Genomic DNA, 24352 nt, shown 5'->3' with positions numbered 1-24352 from the left:
TATAATGAACCACGATGGGACCAAAAGGAGGTGAGGTGAGATACACAGAAAGGAGCCGGGGAGGTTATAGAAATGTTCAGAGAAGATAAAATGACAGGGTCCCAGATGAACCATCCACTTGAAGTTGGGTTTCTTTTCTCTGTGGTCCACAAATAGCAAATCTCAAGAGGAGAGTCACCAGGAAAATGGTACCCAATTTGAGATTCGGTAAGCCCCCTAATGTTAGTCAACATCCCCATTTTCCTTAATGTAAGCATGCTTAAAACATGCCAAGCTAGAAGGTGACACATTCCCTGGGTCAGCTCTTTGCTCCCACAAAGTGGTTTGGAGCCCAAAATGTTGGTGCATATTGTTTAGCACTGTAAATTAATTTGTAGACAGCTATTGTCTTTAATATAAGCAATTATTATTGATTTTTTAAATGTTTATTTATTTTGAGAGAGGGAGCACAAGCAGGGAAGGGACAGAGAAAGAAGGAGAGAGAATCCCAAGCAAGTTCCACACAGCGCAAAGCCCAATATGGGGCTTGATCTCTCGACCATGGATCATGACCTGAGTCAAAAGTCATCAAGGGCATCAAGAGTCAGATGCTCAACCCACTGAGCTACACAGTGCCCCACAATTACTATTCATCTTAAACATACATTAACAAGTTTCATCATAGTATCTTATGAGTCAAGCTGGTTTGCAGACCCAACTCCATAATTTACAGTTCTGTTCTTAAATGTTAGCTTTTTTTGTTTGGCAGCATTGTGCTTGTTTCTTCCTCACCGATACTTTGAAAATCTAATGTGCTTTTTGATCATCCCATTTCCTTGCTCTGAAATTTTAGAATTACATAATGTGGGAATTGAAAGGGACCAAGAGATATCATATTTCACCTCTAGGCAAAACTATATCTAAAATATATTAGCAAGATGAGAATCTGTTTTACTTGCCTCCATGACTATTTATTCCAGGGTTTTTACCAAGCTCAGGGCACAGAGCTGGAGAAGCAGGAGTTTGTGATTGATCCTGTCCATTGTTCATCCTCATTGCTTAAATTCTGTTCACCTCCTTCTTACTTACTTTCTCAGTTACATCATGGGGAAATTGCTTTGTGAGCTAGTAACTTTCTCCAGGAACATTTGCATTTGAATAGTAATTCCTACCCAGCAGGATGCTAAATGCTCTGCATATATCAAATCCCTAAATACCCTCTCAGATAGTACTCCCCTTATTTATCAACAAGTAAATTGAGGCTCTGAGAACTTGAGTAATTTGGCCAAGTCACAAAACTAGAACATAATTAACAAATTCCAGAGTTTGAATTTCTCTGATTCCAAAATCTATGCTCTTTCTGTCACAAGGTGCAGATTCTTGTAGAAACCTAAAGCTCTCAAGACTCCAAAGAATGAAACTGCCAGAAACATTGACTGGTAAAAGTTTTGAGAAGGGATAAGGATATTATGGGTAGGACATAGCTGCTAACTTACTCCACATATTAAAAGTCTCTCTGAATTTATTGGGAAGCATCTTTTGTTAGACCGCTGGTGTGCTAGGCTTAACTCTACTTGGAGATAGTCTCAGATGCCTTATTTATAAATACAGTTCATCCTTCTTATCTGGTAACTTCACCCCCAGTGGAAACCGATATGTGTCCCTCAAATGGAGGGAGAAGAAAAGTATAGTCCTCCAGCCCCTGTACCCCAAGAGCTTCTGCGGCTGTCTCAGGCTTTAGCCTTCACCTTTGGGTCAGACCTGTTTTTATGCCTACTCAGCTCCAGCAGCATGGCATCATCCTGCATCGGTTTACTCCAGACTTCCTTCTTTCCCAGGTACTAGCCACCTTAGATCCTTGGTAGCCACCTAGGGAGATCTGATTATCAGAGTTTTGTTTGAATTACCGGAAAATTCTTCCTCATGTCTCTGGGCCTTGTTGTTAGTTTCCTTTCATTTTTTTCCCTCAGTGGCAATGGCTAAAAGGAAGGGGCTTTTGGCCAACAGTGCTTTGCCTATTAGGTTCATCTTCCCTGGCCTTTTAACTTCATCTGCCTCTCTTTTAGTTACTTCGGAGGCTCCCCCCAGCTCCTTCATGAATGGGCCACATCTCTTTAGTTGGATTCCAGAATTGGGCACAGTGGTTGGCAAGTCTTGACCAGTAAAGAGTACAAGGCAGCACCTACTTATATTCTTCATAACCAATTCCCTCTTGCTACTTCCTGAAGCCATTTTAGTTTATACTTTCTATTCTTCTAGGAAACCAGGTTCACCTTGTTTTTATTGAGACGGAGGGGGTCATTTTCTGAGTTTAGCAAAGAAAGAGGTAAATTTCACTGAGAAAGAGCTAAGCTGTCTTCTTTCCCAGCTAAAAAGAGATCTGGGGTTGCCTTTGTGTTCCTGTAGTTAAAAAAAAAGCACAGTTGCTTGTTTTGCAATAGGTTTTGTTCTGTGTTGCATGCAATTTTCTCTTTTTTATCTTTTTTTCCCCCTTAAAATTAAATCCAGTAAAATGTGAAAGAAAGAGAAGTGCAGTAATCTCCACAGCTGCTGAGTTTTCCTGGAAGGCAAAGACATCTCAATTTTAAAGTTAGTCTTAGAACATGAAATCATGGTTCTTTGAAACAGCTGTCTGGTCAAAAACTTCTTTGTAGTGTACATTTTTAAAGAGCAATTTTTTAAAAACCACTAGGAGCTTTGTAAAGATTTCCTTTATCTGGGTTATGAATTATTTTTGGTCTTTTGAGTAATTGTTAAAGTGATGACACTCACTAGAATAAAACAGATGTCTGTTTTTTGTTTTGTTGTTCAGGGGGAAGAGGGAAATGCCGTCGGGACATTAGGATTTACTTGATACCTTGACAGTGGAGTCTAAATAATTGATTGCTAGTGTCTTTGCATTCTGTTCACTATCAAGTTTTATACATAGTGCCAGAATACAAGCAAGGGAACTTGTCCATCTTAATCATCATGTGTCCTTCAGGGCCTAGCACGATTCCTGGCACATAGCTTCTCAACAAAGGTTCGTTAAATCAATCAATAAATGAATACTATAAGTACCATTATATAGAATGACATGTCGTGCAACCAGATACATAATTCACCCATTCTTCTGTTATCTTTTATGGAGATACCTGGAAAGGAAGTTTTCCTTAATACAGACTTTGAGGTTGAAAGGTGTATTTCAAAGTCTCTCTGGGGCGCTTGGGTGGCTCAGTTGGTGAAGGGTCCGACTCTTGATTTCGACTCAGATGATGATCTCATGATTTGTGAGTTCAAGCCCCAAACTGGGCTCTGCGCTGAGGATGTGGAGCCTGCTTAGGGTCCCCTCTCTGTCTCTCTCTCTCCCTCTCTCTCTGTTTCTCTCAAAATAAATACATAAACTTAAAAACTTTTTAAAAAATCTCTCCTGTTATTATCAGTCCGTTATGGATCTTTCACCCATGTTGTGATATAAATCACCTCTGACATTGTTTATATTTTTGCCAACTCTTGGGAGTAATAACTTTCATAAATAGAAGGCAGTTATAGTTGAAATCAAAGGATGGATAAGTAGGGCATTATGGGAGCACAAAGGAGAGAGTAATGTCAGCAATTAATGCTACCTGGGAGAAGACTCAGAAGAGGGAACGTATGAGTCAAGGCTGCAAAGATGGGGGAAGTTCTCCAAATGGCGATGAAGCCAAGGGGGCAGTGGTAACATGTGTGGGAAGGCCCGAAAGGTGAAATGGCATGCGATGGACCCCTGGCCATAGAACCATTACCATCACCTTCATCACTGTTGGCATCATTATCATCACCACTACTTTCTGCTTAAACGTTACTCTTTCACTCAAGATACAGGTTGCCATTGAAGTGCTAGATTTTTTCCAGTCTGATTTATTTTCTTTGAAGAGTCACTTCTATCCATTATGCTGAGTGTACCTAAAATGGCATCCACGAACAAGTCACTGAATAGCCAAGCTTCCTGCAGACCAGATCTTTACAAACTGTTTGCAATAAGAAGACTGACGTGTGTGAATGGATTTGGGGACTTAAACAATTGTATTTGATTTTCACTGTACACTGCTCACCCCAATCCTGGTCTCACTGAGGGGGAACCAGTGAGGTGCTGCTGAGCCAGAATGTGGGCAGTGCTGATAGCCTGGGGAGGGCCGGGGTGTCAGAGCCCATCTCCCGTGGCCCTGTTCACAGAGCAGCCCAAACTTCCCCAGTGCACCAGGACATCTTTTTTTAGACTCAGACAGAACAGAGGCCTGAAAACCTTTTTTTTTTTTTTTACATGATAAAGATACATATAAAACTTTCCAAAATAACTTCAAGGAACTGACTTTGATAGAACTTGACATCATCATCACCATCATCATCATCATCATATCAACAAATAGTCATTTAAAAATAATTTGAAAGGCTAACTTTGTGGAGAGCCATTGTGTAAAACGTTATTCATACCACAACCATGCCAGCCCCTTTCATTTTTTTAAAAATTCCTTCTACCCTGTTCACTTTCGCAGTATCCCCATACTGATAAATTTACACCAATATCCTCAGCCTAATCCTAGGTTTTAAGAATTCTCATCAAACTCTCTCTAGGTGTTACAGGGCTAGCATGAATTCAGAACTCCATATTATCTCCTAGTTGTTGGTGTTGTTTGGTTTTTGGTTTTTGGTTTTTGGGGGTTTTTTTGGTTTTTTGGTTTTTGTTTTTTTGGCTTATTGATCAACACTCTGCCTTCTGGAATCGGGTGTCACTTCTCCTGTGTTGTTGGTTCCTCATAAATCTTACTCTTTAGGTCTTTCAAAATGAGTTCTTAAAAAATTCATATAATAATAATTATTATTAGTTATTCAGTAACTCAAATGAAAGGTCCCACAGGGGGTGACTCTCAAATAACAAATGCTGAAGGGAATGAGTCCAGGCTAATGTAGACTGGGCAGCAATCTTTCCTAGCGCATGATAAGGCATGGCGTGGAGGGGTCAATAGCCACTCTATACTTATTCCTCAGATTTTAGAAATGCTGAGCTTAAGCAGATCATTACCACAACCTCTTCTGACCTAATAAATGAGACAGACTGAGAATAATTGTGGTTCTCTCTCTGCTTTCTTCACCAGTTGCCTTTTATTCCCTTCTAAAGTCTTTCGTTGCTCTGGGCTAAATGAAGTTTGGATTGCAACAACAATTTTTTTTTCAATGATATTGTAAAACTGGCTCATTTGCCTGCTATTGGTTATGCCCAAGTGGACACAGGACCTGTGGCTGTTTGGTTGTTCTCCTATGGGAAAAGGCTTAACGAAGCTAATAAGCTGTATTAAAATAAAATAAACAAACTCACATGGCACCCAGCATCACAGCCACATGTAGTATGCTTAGTATTCATTATCCCGAGACACCAGTTCCACATCCCCAACTGCCTACTGGGCATTTTCACTCCTAAGGCCTTCTGTCACTTCCTGTTTAACCCATCCGAAACCAAATCCAGTACCCTTTCTTCAAAGCCACTCCTCACTGTTGGAATTTTAAGGGGTCAATAAACCGCACACTTTTCTTGCCCTCTCTAGTTAAAATGTGCTGTTGTTGCTGTTCTCAGAGGCCCAGGAAACAAACAGATAAGGCATGAACAAACGGCTGGAGATCTGTGGCCACATGTCTTGCTCATAGTTCAGCCCCCAGCGATCACAGCCCCAGCGGAGCAACCACAGGCCTCCACCACAGGGCAGCACTCAGCACAGCTTCTTGGAACGGGAGAGAAATGCATGTGTCCTGCGGGCGCAAGCTTGCTCAATTTCTCTTTTATAACTCACTAATCAAATCAGTCAGTTCTCCTCCTCTTTTGGGGAGGAAACAATGAAGTCTGGAGAAAAGAGGCCAGGAGCCAAAAGCCCTACAAGAAGCCAGGAGATCAAGTTCCCACTAACGAGTCACTGCAAACCTTCCTATTTTTACTTTGAATACCTTCTTAATTTATGTTACATCAGCATTACATTAGCATCTGGGTGTGAGGAAGAATATTTAGGTATTAAATATTCTGCATCGTAAGAATTTCCACCGCTTAAATTGTAATCTGCCTTCTTTATGATCTTTTTCATCATAAATAAGACCCCACACTTACAACCAAAACTCACACATTTAGCTCTTCGCTCATGACTGTGATTAATGCTGACACAGACCTGGCGCTGTGGCCATTGGCAGCCAGAGAAAGTCAGGACTGGTGGTGACTCAGCTGATTCTGCAGCTGCACTTACAGTAAATGTGTTTTGCAATGCTCTTATGTGTTAAAATATTTTTTTCCTTAAAAACTAAAACAAAATTTTTTTTTCAAATTTTAATTAATTAATTAGCTCTTTACTATGTCAAGAAAAGGAAGTATCGAAAGACTATCAAGTCAAGTCAGGCTAAAGGAACTTGTCCCCTTGGCAATGAATCATAACACTTTGAGTCAATAGACAACAGCCAAAGCCCAATTTAAAATTGTTGCATTGAGGGGCGTCTGGGTGGCTCAGTCCGTTAAGCCTCCGACTCTTGGTATTGGCTTAGGTCATGATCTCAACCTTGTGAGCTCAAGCTCTGCATTAACAGTGGGGAGTCTGCTTGAGATTCTCTGCCTCCCTGTTTCTGATCTTCGAGGTTGATCTTGAAAGCCAAATATGTTTTATTTTATTTTTTTGGAATTCTCTCAAGTAATTTATTTTTATTTTTATTTTTCAATATATGAAATTTATAAGACAAATATATTTTAAGGAAATGAAGGGCTCTAAGCTGTTCAGTCATTGGTGGTTGCTTCAGTAAGCTATTCAGTCATTGGTGGTTGCTTCAGTCATTCATTCCTTCATGCATTCACAATTATTTACTGAGCATATTCTATGTACTGGGTGCTATACTTAAGTTCTGTGAACAAGAGAAATATGTTCTCTGCTCTCATGGAATTTACAGTACAAGGAAGGAGACTGATAGCAAATAATTACTTACTTACAACTGTTAATGACAACTGCTGTGAGAATTTATAATAGAGTGACCCCAGCGTTTGGGGAATTTAGGAGTGGTTAAAGCTAACACTAGAAGACTAAAAATAGAGACTAGGTGAAGGGAGAAGGGACGATTGTTCCAGGCAGAGTAAACAGTATATACCAAGACCCCGAAGTAGGAAGAAGCTTTGTGTGCTCATGTAACTGACAGCTAGAGTCTAACATGCAAGAGGTCCAGGTCATTTACCACCCTATAGGCCATTTTGAGGTTGGTGGTCTTTATCCTAATGCAGTGAGGAGCCACTGATGAGGTCATGTTTGACTGTAGAATGGAGACGAGGAATGGAGCAAATACATAAGTTAGGAGGTTTTGCAGCCATCCAGGTGAACGGTGATGGTCACCTGGACGTATACAGAGGTAGTGGAGATGGAGTAAAGGAGGTTTATTAGGGGGTGCACTGACAGAAATGATTGCTTGGAAATGAGGTGGGAAAGAAAGAGGTGTCAGAAACGACACCTAGGTATCCAGCACATGCACCTAGGTGGGAAGAGATACCATTTACTAATACCAGGAAACTTTAGAGGAAAAGATCTAAGAGAAAAGCAAGATCTGGAAATAGAAATATCCAGAATGCAACTATAGCTTAGAAGGGAACTCTGGGATTTGTGAGTGGTCGGCTTATACATGGTGCTGAATGCAAGTGGTCTCTTGATAGAACTCCTTATAGAACATTTTTTTAGGAAAAACCCTACATAGTCGTGGTAGCTGGATTTTTGTTCTTTTGAGGTATAATTGACATATAACGTTACATTAGTTTCAAGTGTATAACATAATTATTTGATATTATGTAACAAAGCAATCATAAGTTTAGTTAACATCTGTCACCATATATAGTTACAAAATATTTTTTCTTGTGTTGACAACTTTTAAGATTTACTTTCTTAGCAACTTGCCAATATGCAATATAATATTATAACTATAGTCACCATGATGTGCATTACATCCCCATGACTTATTTATTTTATAACTGAAAGTTTGTATCTTTTGTCCCCCCTACACCCATTCCCTGTGCAGAGGAATATATGCTTCCATATCTTGGCTATTCTAAATAATGCTACATTGAACACGGAAGTGCATATATCTTTTTTGAGTTAGTGTCTTCATTTTCTTTGCATCAGTTCCAGAAGTGAAATTTCTGGATCATATGATAGTTCTATTTTTAATTTTTTGAGCAATTTCCATACTGTCTTCCATAGTGGCTGCAACAATTTGCATTCCCACCAGCAATACGCAGAGGTTGTCTCTTCTCCAAACCCTTGCCAACACTTATTTCTTGTCTTTTTGATAATAGCCATTCTAACAGATGTGAATCGTTACCTCCTTGTGGTTTTTATTTGCATTTCCCTGATAATTAATGATGTTGAGCACTTTTTCATGTGCCTACTGGCCATCTGTATGTCTACTTTGGAAAATGATTCAGATCTTCTGATCATTTTTTTTAATGTTTATTTTTGAGAGAGAGAGACAGAGTGCAAGCAGGGGAGGGGCAGAGAGCAGGGGAGACACAAAATCCAAAGCAGGCTCCAGGCTCTGAGCTGTCAGCACAGAGCCCTGTGTGGGGCTCTAACCTATGAACCACGAGATCATGACCTGAGCTGAAGTTGGATGCTTAACCAACTGAGCCACCCAGGTACTCCTCTTCTGGTCATTTTTTAATCAGATTATCATTTTGTTTTATTGCCATTGAGTTTTATCAGTTCTTTGTATATTTTGGACATTAATCCCATACCAGATATATGATTTGTGAATACTTTCTTCCATTCAGTAGGTTGCTTTTTCATTTTGTTGATGGTTACCTTTGTGCAGAAGTTTTTTAGTTTGATACAGTTTTGTTGTCAAATCCAAAAAATCCTTGCCAAAACCAGTGTCAAATAGCTACCTACAACCTATATTTTCTTCTAGAGTTTTAGGTCTTACATTCAAGTGTTAATCCATTCAGAGTAATTTTTGTGTGTAATGCAAGATAGTGGTCCAGTTTCATTCTTTTGTATGCAGCTGTCCAGTTTTACCCACACCATTTAGTTAAGTCCTTTCTCCTCATTGTATATTCTTAGCTCCTTTGCCATAAACTAATTGACCATATATATGTGGGCTTATTTCTGGGATCTCAGTTCCTCTGTTCCATTGATTTCTGTTATCTTTAGGCCAATGCCATAGTGTTCTGATTGCTGCAGCTTTTTAATATAGCTTTGATCAGGGAGCGTGATGCCTCTAGCTTTGTTCTTCTTTCTCAAGATTGTTTTGGCTATTCAAGTTCATATTTTTAAAAATTTTGTGACATTCGATTTCCAAATATATTTTTTAAAAGATTTATATTTTTATTTATAAGTGAGATTGGCTTATAGGAACATATCCCAAAATTTGGTCTTACATATGATAAAGTCAAAGAAAAAAGGATCCTAGGGTCAAGTGAGTTTGGTGAGTCATGCGTAACAGGTTTATTTCTTGGAGATTTATAATGTGTACTGGTCTGTTAATATTTCTGACATGACCTGCATAAAAGTATCTTTCTCTTAAAATTTGGAAAGAAAGACCAATAAAACTCTCTGAGATCAGAACTATTTTGAATAAAAGTTTTAATTTTGTTTCCAATTTATCCTGTGGATATTGGTCAGGTAAGCTTTTATAATTATGATTTCATATTGTTTTAGAAATTGTATCCAACATTGATACTTTATAAATCCACTATCATAAAAGTATACTCAACATCTCTAAAAAGTTTAATCTTCTCTTTGTTAAATCATATGTATCATCTCTAATTTTGATTATTTTTATCTTATATTTACTATATATGACAGAGCTGTTTCATTGATTAATCAAAGAATAGACTCTTAAATTTATCAATGATAGTTTAATTTTCCATAATTAGGTCCTAACTTAACTATATCCTGTATTCTGCTTTGATTAGTTTTCCAATTTTCTAACTCCTTAAAGTCAATGCTATGTATTTTTGCCTTTTTTTAAAAACAATAAAACATACATGACTGTGATTTTGCCTCTGAATAAAAGTTTGGCTGCATGTTCTGAGTTTCAATCCAGTGAGTAATGTTATTTTGTGTGTTTAGTAAATAATGTCTATTATAATTTTGAGTTCCAATTTGACACAAGTTTTGGGGGAAGCTTTACTTTATTTTAAGTGGTTTTGTGGTTTAACTTTTATCATAATTTCTACTTTAACTGGAAATTTTATCATAATTTAACTTTTATCATAATTTCTAGTTTTAGTGCAGCGCTTTTTTATCTTCAGTACAAGAAATCAGGAATATTTTCTGTAAGATATAAAAATAATTCTGAGCCCTAGTTTATTAAACTAGTATTATTGAATTTACAGCTTTGATTATTAATTTATGATAATATACCATCTTGGTATCATTAATTCATTGTCAACAGTCTTTGAAGTATTTTGGATGTTGACAAAAGGCCTAAATAGTAGCCAGTCAGCCAACAAATGTTATTAAGTACCTACTGTATGATGTAAGTGCCAGAAATACACTGATGAACGTTTAAAGTCCCATTATTGAACTTATATTGTAGTTGGAGGAACATAAACAAGGGAAGATGAGGGTTGGAAAGATAAATCAGTGGTTAAAAGTTTGAATTTTTTCCTACTTACAGTGCACAGTCATTGGAGGATTTTAAACAGGGTGGGGATATAATATATGATCATGGTGGCTTCTGTGTGGAGAGTGGAGCAAGAAAGATATCAAAGAGATGTCATCCAAATGAGAGAAGATGGTGGCTTAGATATAGGAGTCTGTAAAGATCTGGAGTTATCTTCATGTCAATAGTATTTAAGGTTCCCAGATAGGGAAGATCACCTTGGCAAAAGCACAGATTGAGGGAAGTAGACCACTGAAGGAGATTGGGGCACTCCAGAATTTAAAAGTGTAACAAAAGAAGAGGAGACATCAGAAGAGATTAAGAAGCTATAGTCAGTGATGTAGAAGTATGGAAGTCAGGAAAGTGTGGTATTACAGAAGTCTTGAGAAGAAAATGACTGAAGACAGAGGGAGTGGTCAATATATCAGCTGCTGCAAAGTAACATGAAGATAGGGAATTGAACATTTGCTGTGGGAAGATGTAGATCACATGACCTTGAAAAGACCTGTATCTATAAAGTAGTAGGATCACAAATCTCACTGGGGGGAATTGAGGGGGAAATGAGAAAGGAGAGAATAGAGAAAATGATTCAAGATAACTCAAGGAGTTTTGCTGTAAAAGCAAATAGAAATGGGGGCAATTCTTAGGGTGTGGAAAGGGTCAAGAGAAAGTGTGTGTGTGTTTTAAGATGCTTGCTATGCCATATGAATGATCCAATAGTAGAAAAGAGGCAATTGTGGAAGTGAAAGAAAAAGGGAATGATTGTAGGATGTTCATAAAGACATTAGAAGAGAGGGAACTCAGTATATAAGTTGAGGTTTTGGCCTTTCCTTGTACAAGAGAAAGACAGAGTCTGTGGTTGCAAATGCAGGTAGTCTGATGTATTTGGTGAAAAGAATATAGATCATTCTCATCAGATTGTATATGTTTTTCCTATGAAGTATGAAGCAAGATTATCAGCCAAGTGTTAGTGGCAAAGTGCATATTATAGATTTAATGGAAGAAAAGTTATGTAGTAATTATCTAGTATAGTGATAAACCATTTTGACTACAGAATTATAGTAGGGAGGTCTGGGAAAGTTAGGTGCCCATTTGATATTTGTAGTTATAAATTTGGAGTGCAATAAGCACAACTGTATAGTTTTTCTCTTGCATTATTTAGAAACCTGGATGTAGGAACTCAGTAAGGAAATAATTCAGTCAGAGTTTTATTAGGTAAGTAAAATGGTGAAGGGAAAAACAGGAAAGGGAGTTACAGGTTTGCAAGATAGTAGTTATAGTACTGAACTGCGTCTGCACAGAAGTAAAGACATAAGGAACATGATGATGAGTGGGAACATGATAGATCAGTGGGTCAGTAAAAGCCCACAATGGAGGTGGTTTTTCAGATTTTCAAAAAGGATGACCAAACGGAAATTTTGATCGATGAGTTTGTCATCAGTGCCCTGCTCTGTAAGTTGATAATTAATTGTAAAATTGATAGTTAAATATTTAGAAAGGAAATCAGTGATCAGTAGGAACTTGCTTCGAATCTTAAAAAACAAGTTGAGCCAAACTGACTTCAATTTTTTAATAGAATTTAGCAGATATGTAATTAGATCTTGGTATACTCTTTTGGAATATACATGAGAGAAAATAGAGGGACATGACTTGGTAGTGTAGTACAAATATGATGGATTTGTGATTAAGTGTCATTTTACTGTTGATACCAATGGGTACCAGTTAGCAGAACATTAACTCTGGCATGGGATCTTTTGAGGTCTGTTTAGTTCTATAGTATATCTTTGATAATGACATGGGAATATTATGTTATTATAAATATACAGATAATACAAAACCGGAAGAATTGTGAGTCTGATAGTTGCCAGAATTGTAATTCAGAACATCTGAGCAAATTGGGAAATGTGCCAGACTAACCAAATGAAATGTAATAATGGCAAATATAAATTATACTTTATGTTTTTGTTTTTTTTTAAAGTCTGTACGTATTCAGTACAGGAGAAGTCTGGTTTTATAGGAGGTCAAGCCCAAAGGACCTAAAGGCCGTGAGAATAATGAATAATAGTAGTTTTTGTATTGTGTATATTTTGCTTGCATATTTACCTGATTCTGGGCACTGTGTAAATAAGCATGTCACACTTGTAACCTTATTTTATTATCATTATAAGCCTGATATAGATGCTATCTTCCCCATTTTATAGATGAGTACATTAAAACTTAGAGAGGTTACCTTACCCAGTGTCGTATAGGATAATTAATGGCACAGTCTGGATTTCAACAGGTGTTTTCATGGTCTTTACTATATTCTACTACATGCTATTTGCTTACATTAGTAAAAGTTTACTGTCCAGAAAGTAGGGGAAAATTCCACCAAATTTCTTCCTTCCATCTGGATAATATTGTATCAGGAGATTTGTGATCAGTTGTGGGCACATCATTTTCAGAAAATCCTTTTTAAATAGAGCAAATCCACAGAAGGGTAATAAGAGTGTTGTGTTATCTAGAAATGTCTTCATATGAGAAACATTTGAAAAAATTGGCAGAAAGGTCAGCTTGGAGACTTAGAAGACTTGAGGGACAGATAATATCTGGTCCCAGATGTTTAAAGAGCTGCCATAGGTAAACAAATTAAACTTTATATTTTTAATACCTAAAGACATTCTTAGGACATGTAAATGAAAGTTATACATCTAATCAAAACACGGACCCATCATGTGGTCATGTTCTCTTCAGTGTAGCACTTAAAAACCTTTTACCTATGGGATAAAATTTCTCATGCTCATTTTTAATGTTGAGGTAACTTTTATTTTTCAAACTATAAAACACATAGTTAAGCTTGATTTCATAGTGAAATCATTCAGAAGCTCATATCTGCATGATGGTAGTTGAAATAGACTAAACAAAAAAATTCAGTCAGTACAAATTGCTGTGGGTTATCTATACAGCTACAGCATGTGGTGAGAACCTGGAAGCTACATCCACAGAATTTATGAGACTTCCAGTAAATCAGCTCCGTTCAGTGTTTTAGACCTGTATCCAACTCTTCTTGGATGTCTAGACACAGCCTAACATGAGGCTTCAAAAATGGGTAAAAATGAAGCAGCCAAAGCCACCAGAAGCCTTTGACCCTCTTCTAATGTTTCAACCAGATAATTATTTTCCCTCTCAAGAATTTGGCTATCCTTTGAGGGAAAAAAAAAAATCAAGATTTTTCCATGTGAAGAGCCCCTGAAAGAAAATACTCTGGAGAAAGGTCAATGACAATGGGCCAAAGCTGAATTCTTCAGATCTGCTTAGAGAATGTGGAAAGTCTGCACTCTCGCTACTTTCTGTGCTTTCCAGCTGGCCAGGAACCCCCATGGCATTTGTCCAGATTTGCCTTCCCCATACCTTTTACATCTTAAAGGGAGTCATACTGTACAGTGGAAATGCCTCAAATGGAAACTTAAGTAGTAGCTTAAAAGCTATGGTAGAGGTAATTAGAAAATTAAAAACTGGTGAATTTTGATTTCTATCAAGATAATCTATTACCCTTTCTGCCCTGTAGCAAAGATACGACCTTTCAAATTTTTCAACAATAAACCTTCGTACTTGGAGACTATATTTCCTTTAAATATGTCCCACTTTTAATTAAAAGTACTCATTCTGCTGGTTGTGCTTTGTCCCTTCAAAGTTTTTTATCTTAGGTTTTCTGTGGAAAGGTAAGGATTCTATCAAACATAAAAAAGTTGGTTTTAAAGATAAGCACAGTCCAAGTTCATTCCATCGTTCATTTGTTCATTCATTCATTCATTCATTCATTTATTCATTCATTCCATTCATTTGACAAATATTTGTTTTGCGGAGGCCATATGCCAAGGACTGTGGTTGGCCCACATTGTGCCTTTTGTATGCTATGTGATCTTGACTTTAATCTCTTTGAATCTCAGTTTCCTAACTGTAAAACATCTCTGTTACCAACTTTGCAGGGGCTAATGGAGTTTAAATGAGATGACTTCTCTTTTTAAGACAGTGAAAAATTAGAAGCTTCTCTTTTACCCTTCTCCATCCATTGCTATATCCAAAAGATCATATACAACGGAGATGGAAAGTAGCAATGTTAATCAACTATTTGCAAAACTCATGGGAGCAAACTGGATTGAAATGTTATGAGTAACCACTGCATGCTTTACCTTGATTAAGAAAAATGGAGCTAAACAGGAAGATAACGAAAAGAAACTTCTATTCTCCTTACTGAATCAATGAAAGAAATGTGGATACTGTGCCAACACAAAATCCAAATAGCCAACTCTACTTTGAAGCCAATTCAAAAGTGAATCCAAGTAAGAATTTACAAATGGGGAAGTCCAGGTGGAAAATGCCTGACGATAAATATTTATTCAAGTTAAACATATAGAGCTCCATTTAAATAATTGCTTAAGTGTAACAAAATAAAATACTAAAACAAAAACAAAAAGATTCTTAAAGAGATGTGAAAACAATAATTCAGAAATAATATTCTAGGTCAGGATTTCTAGGTAGATTAGCAAATGCAGGAGATAAAGTGGCAGGAAGTAAATACTTCTAAATTCCTCAAAAAGGAATTTATATATATTATATATATTTATTTATATTTATATTTATTTATATATTAATATTAATATATATATTTATATATTATATATAATTTATATATATTATATATAAATAATTGAACTCAGGAATGATTTGGAAGACCTAAAGATAATTATTTTCCAAAGAAAGAAAGAAAGAAAGAAAGAAAGAAAGAAAGAAAGAAAGAAAGAAGGAAAGAAAGAAAATAATCATTTACTTGTAGAAATGAAAGCCACTAAAAAAATATAGAAGCCAAAAAGACAGTTCATTAATCAACATATGCAACGGAAATAGTAAGGACCATTTATCAAAATGACAAAACTAAAACCAAGCATACAGCAATGGCAAGAAATAAACATGATTCAAACTTTCCTAATCGTAGGCAGTGCTTTTCAGATTGGGATGAAAAATAAAACCCAACTATACTGTTGGCATTTATAACCAATATATCTTTTTTAACAGTAAAGCAAATAGATAAAAGTAAAAGAAGGGGCAAAGATATGTCAGGTAAATGGAAATTAAAAGTGAGAAATCATTCCAATAATATACAAAAAAATGTCTTAATGAAATCAGAACAAAGAATATCACTGGCATAAATGTGTAAAAATGCCCACCCCCTTGCAAAAATATTAAACCTTGATGGAAAATCACTTTTATATTATAAAATTTGTAAAGGTATTTTAAGGATGATGGTCAGTATTTTTATAGGTGTGATGATACTCATTATTCAATAAATATTAATTGAATACCTACTAGCACTGGTCACTTTGTAAGACCTAACAACATAGAGTAATCAAAACAATACAGTCAAATATGACTTTCCATTTATGAAGATCTTATTTTATGTTATTCATTAAGATTTTTCCATTTTCTTAATTTAAAAAATGTATTCCTATGTTTTCTATAGGCTTTCTCCTAACATGAATGGAATATTCTCCCATATCTAAGTTATTGGAAGTATAGCCTAGTAGTGTTTTGTAAAAGCCACTTGGGTTTTGAGTTAATTTTGGTAATTTATATTTTTTAGAGTATTATTAGTTTCCTTTAGGCTCTTACTTTTGCCATAGGTTTTTTGCATATAATATTTGATTTTTTCCATCTCCTCAATTATTTGTGATTATGTATCCTATCCTTTCTTATTTGTGATCTTGTATACTTTTGTTTTCTCCCTTAATTAGTGTTATATTATCTATTTCTAAGGGGAAAATTCTTGTGGATGTCTTTATCCTTTATGTTATTTTTATATTTTCTATTAATTTTGGTTTTAATCTATGTTAATTCCTCTTCTTGGCTTATTTTTTTATCATAACTTTATAATCCCCGTAGACGAATATCAACTCTTTTTTGAATATTGACTTTTTTTCCTCCTCTCTCTAAATGATGAAAATATTTAAGGCCTTAAGTTTTCCTGTAGCCTTCACTGTGTTCCATTGGTTGCATACAATGCGTTTATATTTTTTATTGCTTTCTAAATAATTTGTAATTTTAATTTTGGTTTCTTCTGTAATACAAGGATTATCTAAGAATATGTTTTAAGGGGTTTTTTTGGTCTCTTTTTTTAGAAATTCTTTTTTTTCTTTTTCTTTTTTTTTATTTTTTGATTAAAGAATGTGATCTATATAATCTCTCTTTTTAAAAGTTTCTTAAGGTTGGTATTGTGTATGTGTGTAGGTACAAGTGTAAGAGTGATTTTTGTAAATGTTTTATGGCTAATGAAAAATCTTTATCTTCTATCTGCTTACTTACTTTGGTCCATTACATTTGCACAACTTGAAAAGAGTCATATTAGTTTTTTTTTTCTATATTTATATTTTAACTAATTGTATACATATAATAACTACAAGTTCATCTTGCAATTTTAATAGCATTTGCTTCCTTTCCTTACCTACTATGTAACTTGGTGCAAAAAAGGTTTATGAGTATTTTCCAGTCTTCACAAATTGTATTTTATACTATTGTATAATAATATTTCTATTAATTCTGTTTAGTGCTTTTAAACTACTTATCCTGTTCAGTACTTTTAAATTCCATCTTGTCTGTTATTAATATTGCCATTCTTGAATTTGTATTTCTTTGTTTTGTGCCTGGTTTCTTTTTGCCTGTTTCTTTATTTTTCCAAATAATATGTAACTTTTATAAACCTAATTTAACTGACTAGCTGAAAGAATTCAGTCTGTCATTAATTTCGTAATTAATATACTTAAATTTATTCCTGCCATCTTATTAAAATTTCTTATTTTGTTACTTCTTTTTTTTTAATTTTTTTTACTTGATCAAAAGGCTATTAATTTCTCCTTTTTTTCTGTACTTTTTATTTCATTAACATTTACATTCATCACCAGTGCATAGTCCTATTATTCCATGAGGTAAATTACCAAATATTTCTCCTCCAAACCCTTCCTTCTCCTACTTCCCCCCCACACCCACTTTTAACAATGAGACCCCTGGGACCCCTTTGCTGCCCTACTCTCTGAGCCTGCACCCATCAGAGAAGACCTGGGGAGCATTTTTGATTTCCTCCTACCCTCCCCCAACCTTTAGACTATTTGAATTCCTGTTGCAGTGTGTCTCTTTTACTTTAAGAGTCTTTCGTTCGCCCTTACACTGCATATTCTCAGATGGGCTATCATTATTTATTTTTATTTGACTCTGTGGATGTCGCCAGTGCTGTTGCTCACCACTGTTTTTCTCCTCTTTGTCTTCCCTCATCTTGAACATGCTCTGCGAGTTCATTTGGTGCTGTTGTAACTTCATCCTTGCTTAGGCAACTCCCACAGGTGAGGTGTGTGGTGATAGCCCAGCCGGTTGTAGGTCTCTGCAGCCTCTTAAGAGTCCATGAGTGTTACTTCATTGCCTTCTACCTTTTGAGCGTTCAGTCAGTGCCAGTCTAATTCTTTCTTCTTTCTAAGCAACTTGCTGTCTCTTTACAGAAGACTTGAACATGTTTTCTTTATCTCAGAGCTCAAGAATTGTATTAACATATGTCCATGTGGTATCTTTGCTCATCAAGTATACATGAAACAGCCCTTAAAATGTGTAGATTCAGATCTTCCTAAAAACCAGGATAAGATTCTTTTATAAACAGTAGTTTCTTTTTCTAATTATTTTTCTCCCCTCACCTTCCTTTTCTTTTTCTGAATCTCCTTTTATTTACAGGTTAGATGTTCTGGGTCTTTCCTCCACACTTTCACAACTTCTCTCTCTTTTCAGTTTTTAAAATTCTCCTACTAGATCGTGAACTCTACCAGTTCTGGTTTCAACATTCATTATCCTCTCCTCCGTCTACTAAATATTTTAACTTAAAATCTTTTGTCTAGTTCCAGGAAGTTTTTTCTTAATGTTGTACTTCTACCTCTTCAAATACTATTCTTCTGCTTCCCCTGACAGTTCTGTATTGATATACTGTTCTGATTTCTCTCTTCATTCATGATTTCTCTGGCTATTATACCTCCTTATTAGATGTCCTTTTATTTTCCTTTGTTCATTGTGGCACAGGTCCAACTGCTGGATACTTCAAGTGGACTGGTCCTATGAAGGTGGGAGGGCACAGACATCTCAGTCATCATGGCCCAAAATATGCAAGTTGCCAGTTACCCATTGAGACACCAGGAGGTAGCCTTTCTTCTACATTAGGGTAGAGAAAACTCAGGCACACCCAGGATCCTGTGATCATTGAAGGACAGCCCTACCAAAGAGCTCCTACGTGCTGGTCCTTGCCTTAGACTTTTCTTGCTGTGGCCCCACAGCTTTGTTCAGCACAGAGCAAGAAAGTACAACTATCTAGTTCACACCCTCTACCTGAGTACCAGTCCTGATATCTGCTTGACTTAAGAAAAAAGGATGTGTTTGACCTAAGTTAGAAGTGGAGAGGAAGCAGAGCACAATTAAGTCATCATCTTTCCAGAATCCCCTGGGAATAAAATAATAAACATGAAAATGATACATTCCCTGTCCTAATGTTGCTTGTGGGCTAGTTGGAAAGATAGACAATAAATAAATAAATAAATAAATAAATAAATAAATAAATAAGAAACTCCTATAATTCTGAATTCACAACTGTAATTAATGCTATGAAGGAAAGGTGAATAGAAATATCTGAGATTCCAAGAAAGAATAAGCTTTAATGTGCAAGGAGGGAAGAAAAAAAGAACTACAGGCAGAGAGCAGTGTATTCAAAGACCTTGGGAGTAGGCATGGCACATTTGAGGAAGCCAAAGACAGTCAGCATGGCTGGAGCAGAAAAAGCAAAGGAGAGCAGAGTGTGAAAAGAAGCTGGAAAGGAAGGTAATAGTAAGGGGCCAGACTGCAGGGTTTTATAGGCCATGATAGAGTATAGTCCTTCCCTAAAAGCAGGTGACTAATGGAGCGTTTTACTCCATGGGTAAAAATATCTGATTCACATTTTCAGGAGATCACGAGGATTCAGTGTGGGGAGCACTCCACACTGGTTTGTTTTTGAGAGAGAAAAGGAGAGACAGAGCACAAGTGGGGGAGGGACAGCGAGGGGGGAGACACAGAATCCGAAGCAGGCTCCAGGCTCTGAGCTGTCAGCACAGAGCCCAACTCAGGGCTTGAACCCGCGAACTGTGAGATCATGACCTGAGCTAAAGTCTGACACTTAAACTTAACTGACTGAGTCCCCCCAGGCACCCCAAGTGTGGAGAGCAAATTTAAAGGAGCCATGTGAGGAGGCTACTGTAATGTTTGAGGGAGGGTGGCAGTGAGATGGTGGTCAGCGTACAGGAAGTACACTTTTAGGTGGTTTATGAAAGAGGATATAAGAGTGTGGAAGGTAGGGAAGTCAAGTTAAAATCACCAATTCAGTCATTCATGTCAATGTGCCCTTGAGATACTCAAGTGGAGGAGTCAGTAAACACTGTGGATCTAGGGCAGTCCTGGGCAAAAGAGATAAATTTGTTAGCTATCTGAGTTTCAGTATAAACTAACGCTCTTAGGCATAAGTGAGAATACCTTGGGATAGAATAAGAAGAAGAGAAAAAGACTTTAAATTTTTGTATACCACTAATATCCATGTAAATTGGATGATCTCTGCTGGAAAGGTGATTGATAATGCATATGAGTATCTTAAAAAATGACTGTAATTTTGATCCTGTAACTTTTTTATAGGAATCCATCCTCAGAAAATAATATTAGTAGATGTGAAAGGCTTATGGATAAAAATACTCACTTAAGCATTATTTATGATTATAAAAAAAGAAATTACTTAATTATCTAATATTTAAAGAGGTTAAGTAGATTATCATACATTTATATTAATGAATATTATACCATTCTAATTTGATGTTTATGAAGATGTAATGGCATAAGTAAATGGCCATAATGTAATAATAGTAATAAGGACACAAAATTGAGAGAGAGAGAGAAAGGGAGACAGAAGTGGGTAGGGGAGACCTCAACTGTGTGAAACATTGATAGAACAAGAGTATAAAGAAATGTTTATCTATCAACAGTGGAAAATGGGTGATTGTCACCATTTTTAGACTTTTATCTAGTTTCCAAATCTTTCTAAATGGGCATGTATTTCATCTTATGTATCCTTTTATTGTTAGGAAAAGAAAGAAAATTACAGGATTGTCCCAGTTGTAAATATGCACTTTATAGGCATTTCACTCTGTTAAATACTGATTGATGTTTTGTTTTTTCTTTTCACAGTATCAATGAGCCTTTCTGTTTTGAATCAAATTTAGTGTTTTAAGTTTGTAAGATTATTGCCATACCTTTTACAGTGTTATGAGCCATTTAGACTTATAAAATAGTTTCAGAAAATCGATTAATCACTAGGCAACAGCAAATCCATTCCCCTGGAACACCTCTCACTTGGCATCCAGTGTGTCATATTGAGAGCATTTGCGCTTCCTTCACTGCTTATTGCTTAGCAGTACAAGGGGCTCTGAATTCCTTAAAGTTTAAAAAGGATTATATAATAATATAGGAATGTGCTAATTATTTTAAACACAGTGAATTGCTTTTGTTTTCCTCCAGTGACTGTCAGAGAAGTATCCACGTGGACTGTCATTTGTATCATCGTTGTCTGTAGCGGTATAAAATCATTTTGAATTTGGTTCAGAACTGAAAGTATGATTTTTTTTTAATTCCAGGAATGTATACAAAGACTATCGCTTCCTTGAGCTGGCATGTGACTCACAGGAGGATGTGGACAGCTGGAAGGCATCTCTACTAAGAGCTGGGGTTTATCCTGATAAATCTTTAGTAAGTTGCATATAACTATTATTTTACAATTATTAACCATGTTTAAGAAGACATAATTCTACATACTATATACTGGAGAAACTAGTTCTCTTTTGACTTAATTCGCTTCATATTTCTTTTTCTCCCTTAGGTTCTATTTTAAGAAGTTTATCAATATACTTGTTAGAGAAAATGTCCTACTCTGCCATAAAACATAATATATCCAATCTCAGACAAAGAGAGTTTCTCTGTTTTAATTAAAAATTTTATTTTCCTTATATGGCTTTTTTATGGTTTTCCACAGTTGTCCCAGTAGTCATACAGTGGATTATAACATTCTTCATATAGCCATGGCATATATATCATGCCATAACACTATTTCATAGCCTTAAAAATATACTTATTTTTATAAAATTCCTTTCAATATGTCTATAGTACCTGAATCCAAAATTATATCTGCATTCAAATTCTGATTAATGGCATTTGGAGTGTGAAAGAAGAAAAACATTATATTGCAATTCCTACTTATCTTTATAAATACACTTCAAGTATTTGAAGTCACTTCTCTCGTTCAAGTTAATAAACAGAATTTGTTTGGAAAACGTCTGGATTTAAATTTCAAAAGTCCCACCCAACATATGTACACACACCATTAAGCAGACGCTGCGAATGAGTGCCTCTCACTGCTTACTCACTGTTCCCCTTGAGATGCTGCACTATCCAGGTGTCTGCTCAGAACAAAAGTTCAGAGACTCAGCCTTGGGGATTTAGTCCAGCTTGACCTTTTGGTGCTTACTTGGCTCTAGATCAGTTTATAGGACAAGTCAGGTCATTTCTAGGCCCCAAATACGAAGAGTCTTCTCAGGAGAGCCTGAAATATGGGCACCGGTGGCGGGGGGGGGGGGGGGGGGCGGAAATGAGGCGTCTCTGGGGGAACTTTAGACTTGACCACATCCCTGAGGTTGCATTGGAATTTAACCAAGTTCCAGAGGTAAGTGATTGAGGATTTATGCCAAAATGTTTTTCTCATTGATGTTATTTAGCTCACACATAGACCTCTTAACCCTATCCCAACCTACCTTTGTCTGATTAGCACCTAAAACAATGACCCCTCCCCCACACTAACCCTATGCTCTCCCATGTGAAGTGCAACAAGCCCCTTTCCTAGTGATATCCAAGTACAGAGGTATCTATATGATTTCCATAATTGTCCAAATTTTATCAGTTGTGTACGTACATATTTACATAGCTATATGCTACTCTAAAAACTGCACATGAGAAATCATTTGTAAAATTAGAGTACCACTTCTACTTTTGTTGTTAATTCTGATCATTTCCTATTACTCTTCCCTATCCATTGATGGTAGTGTGTTCAATTTCACAAACATTCTGTATTAAAAATGGACATATACTTAATTTTTAATTCATTCATTCCACAAAAGTGTATTGAGCACACGCTTTTTGCCAGGCACCACTCTAGGCAGTAGGGCAACAGAGGTGAACAGTAAGGTCGTACCCCCAAGGAGCAGACATTAAACAAGTGAATGGATAACTGTATAACTATATAGTGGGATTTTAAGAGCACGATACAGTCTGTAAAAAAAATAATATTAAAGGGACAGACAGTGAGAAAAGGGCAGGCAAGCTTTATTTTAGTAAAGATGATTAGAGAAGGCCCCATGTGAAGAGTTGAGTAAATGAAATGGAAGTCTGAAGAAGAATATTTGTGGAGAGGACTAACAAGTGCAAAGCCAGCTCAGTGTCTTAGAGGAGCAGCAAAAAATCAGTGAGTCCGGAACACAATGAGGGAGGACAGAAGTGGTTGATAGTTTCCAAGAGGGTGGTCAAGGGCAGATTGTATTGGCCTTGAAGGAAGTGGTGAGCATTTGATTCTATTTTGAGTGAGATGGGAAGCCATTAGAGGGTTTCAAGCCAGTTACTGACATAAGATTTACATTTTTAAAAGTCTTATAAGGCTGGGTATTATGAGAAGGTGTAGAGCATGTGTGTTCAAGCACAGGCTTTAGGGTCAAACTACCTAGACTGAAATTCCAGAAATTCACATAGAAGCTGTGAGATCTTAGGAAGGTTACCTAGCTTTTTTAGGTTTCAGAACTCCCATTTCTAAAATGGAAATAGCAAGAGTCCCCTATAGTTTGTTGACAGGATAAAGTGAGAGAATGCAGGGAAAGCACTGAATATGGTGGACACAAGCAAGCACTCTTTTTTTATTTATAATAATAATGATGGTGGGGCACGTGGGTGGCTCAGTTGGTTAAGTGTTAGACTCTTGAGATTGGGCTCTGTGCTAACAGCATGGAGCCTGCTTGAGATTCTCTCTCTCCCTCTCTCTCTCTCTCTTTCTCTGCCCCTCCCCCTTCTTAAAATAAATAAGTATATATTTATAATGATGATGATAATTATCATTTTCATCACAGCCTACTAAGATGAGAGCTAAAACACTGTAAATATTATAATGTATCCCAGTGAGATCATAAATAGTTTATGCTATTTTCTATCTACCAAATAATAGAAAATTGGTTATATAAAATATTATATTGGTTATATAATATATTAGTGGTGTGTGTGTGTGTGTGTGTGTGTGTGTGTGTGTGTGTCTTCCTACCATGCAATTGTAATGTTTGTGAAAATGTTTTCTTCAGTCATGATTTTGCCAAACTTATCTTAAATATACTAGACAATTTTGGTATTTAAAGAAATTATGCAATACATCTCTTATGAGGGAAAACTGTCTTGGCAAAGCAAAATTACCTATCCCTGGTGAATTGTTTTTATAAATTGGGATTTTCATGTATCCATAGCTCTACAGAAAGAAGACGCTCAATGAAACATTTGCTATTTTTTATCAGAATGCTCAATTTTAAGCAAAGCTAGGGTTGTCCCACATGATCTGTTTGATTGTTTTAATATCATTTCTGTTTAT

At 36.3% G+C, this 24352-nt stretch overlaps 1 protein-coding gene across 7 annotated transcripts in view; it reads left to right on the top strand.

Annotated features, from left to right (window-relative positions):
- The window catches only part of DNM3 (dynamin 3), a 569424-nt gene that overhangs the window by 434517 nt on the left and 110555 nt on the right, over positions 1–24352 (top strand). For all 7 annotated transcript variants that reach the window (XM_053909278.1, XM_019424838.2, XM_019424889.2 and 4 more), the window contains one exon: positions 21318–21429. In XM_053909278.1, coding sequence (XP_053765253.1) covers positions 21318–21429 — 112 coding nt within the window. The remainder of the gene's footprint in view (positions 1–21317; positions 21430–24352) is intronic.

The sequence above is a fragment of the Panthera pardus genome, unplaced genomic scaffold (assembly GCF_024362965.1).
Source record: "Panthera pardus isolate Hobbes unplaced genomic scaffold, ASM2436296v1 HiC_scaffold_21, whole genome shotgun sequence".
NCBI lineage: Eukaryota > Metazoa > Chordata > Mammalia > Carnivora > Felidae > Panthera > Panthera pardus.
The sequence above is the reverse complement of the archived record's forward strand: the minus strand, read 5'-3'. Positions and strand labels throughout refer to the sequence as shown.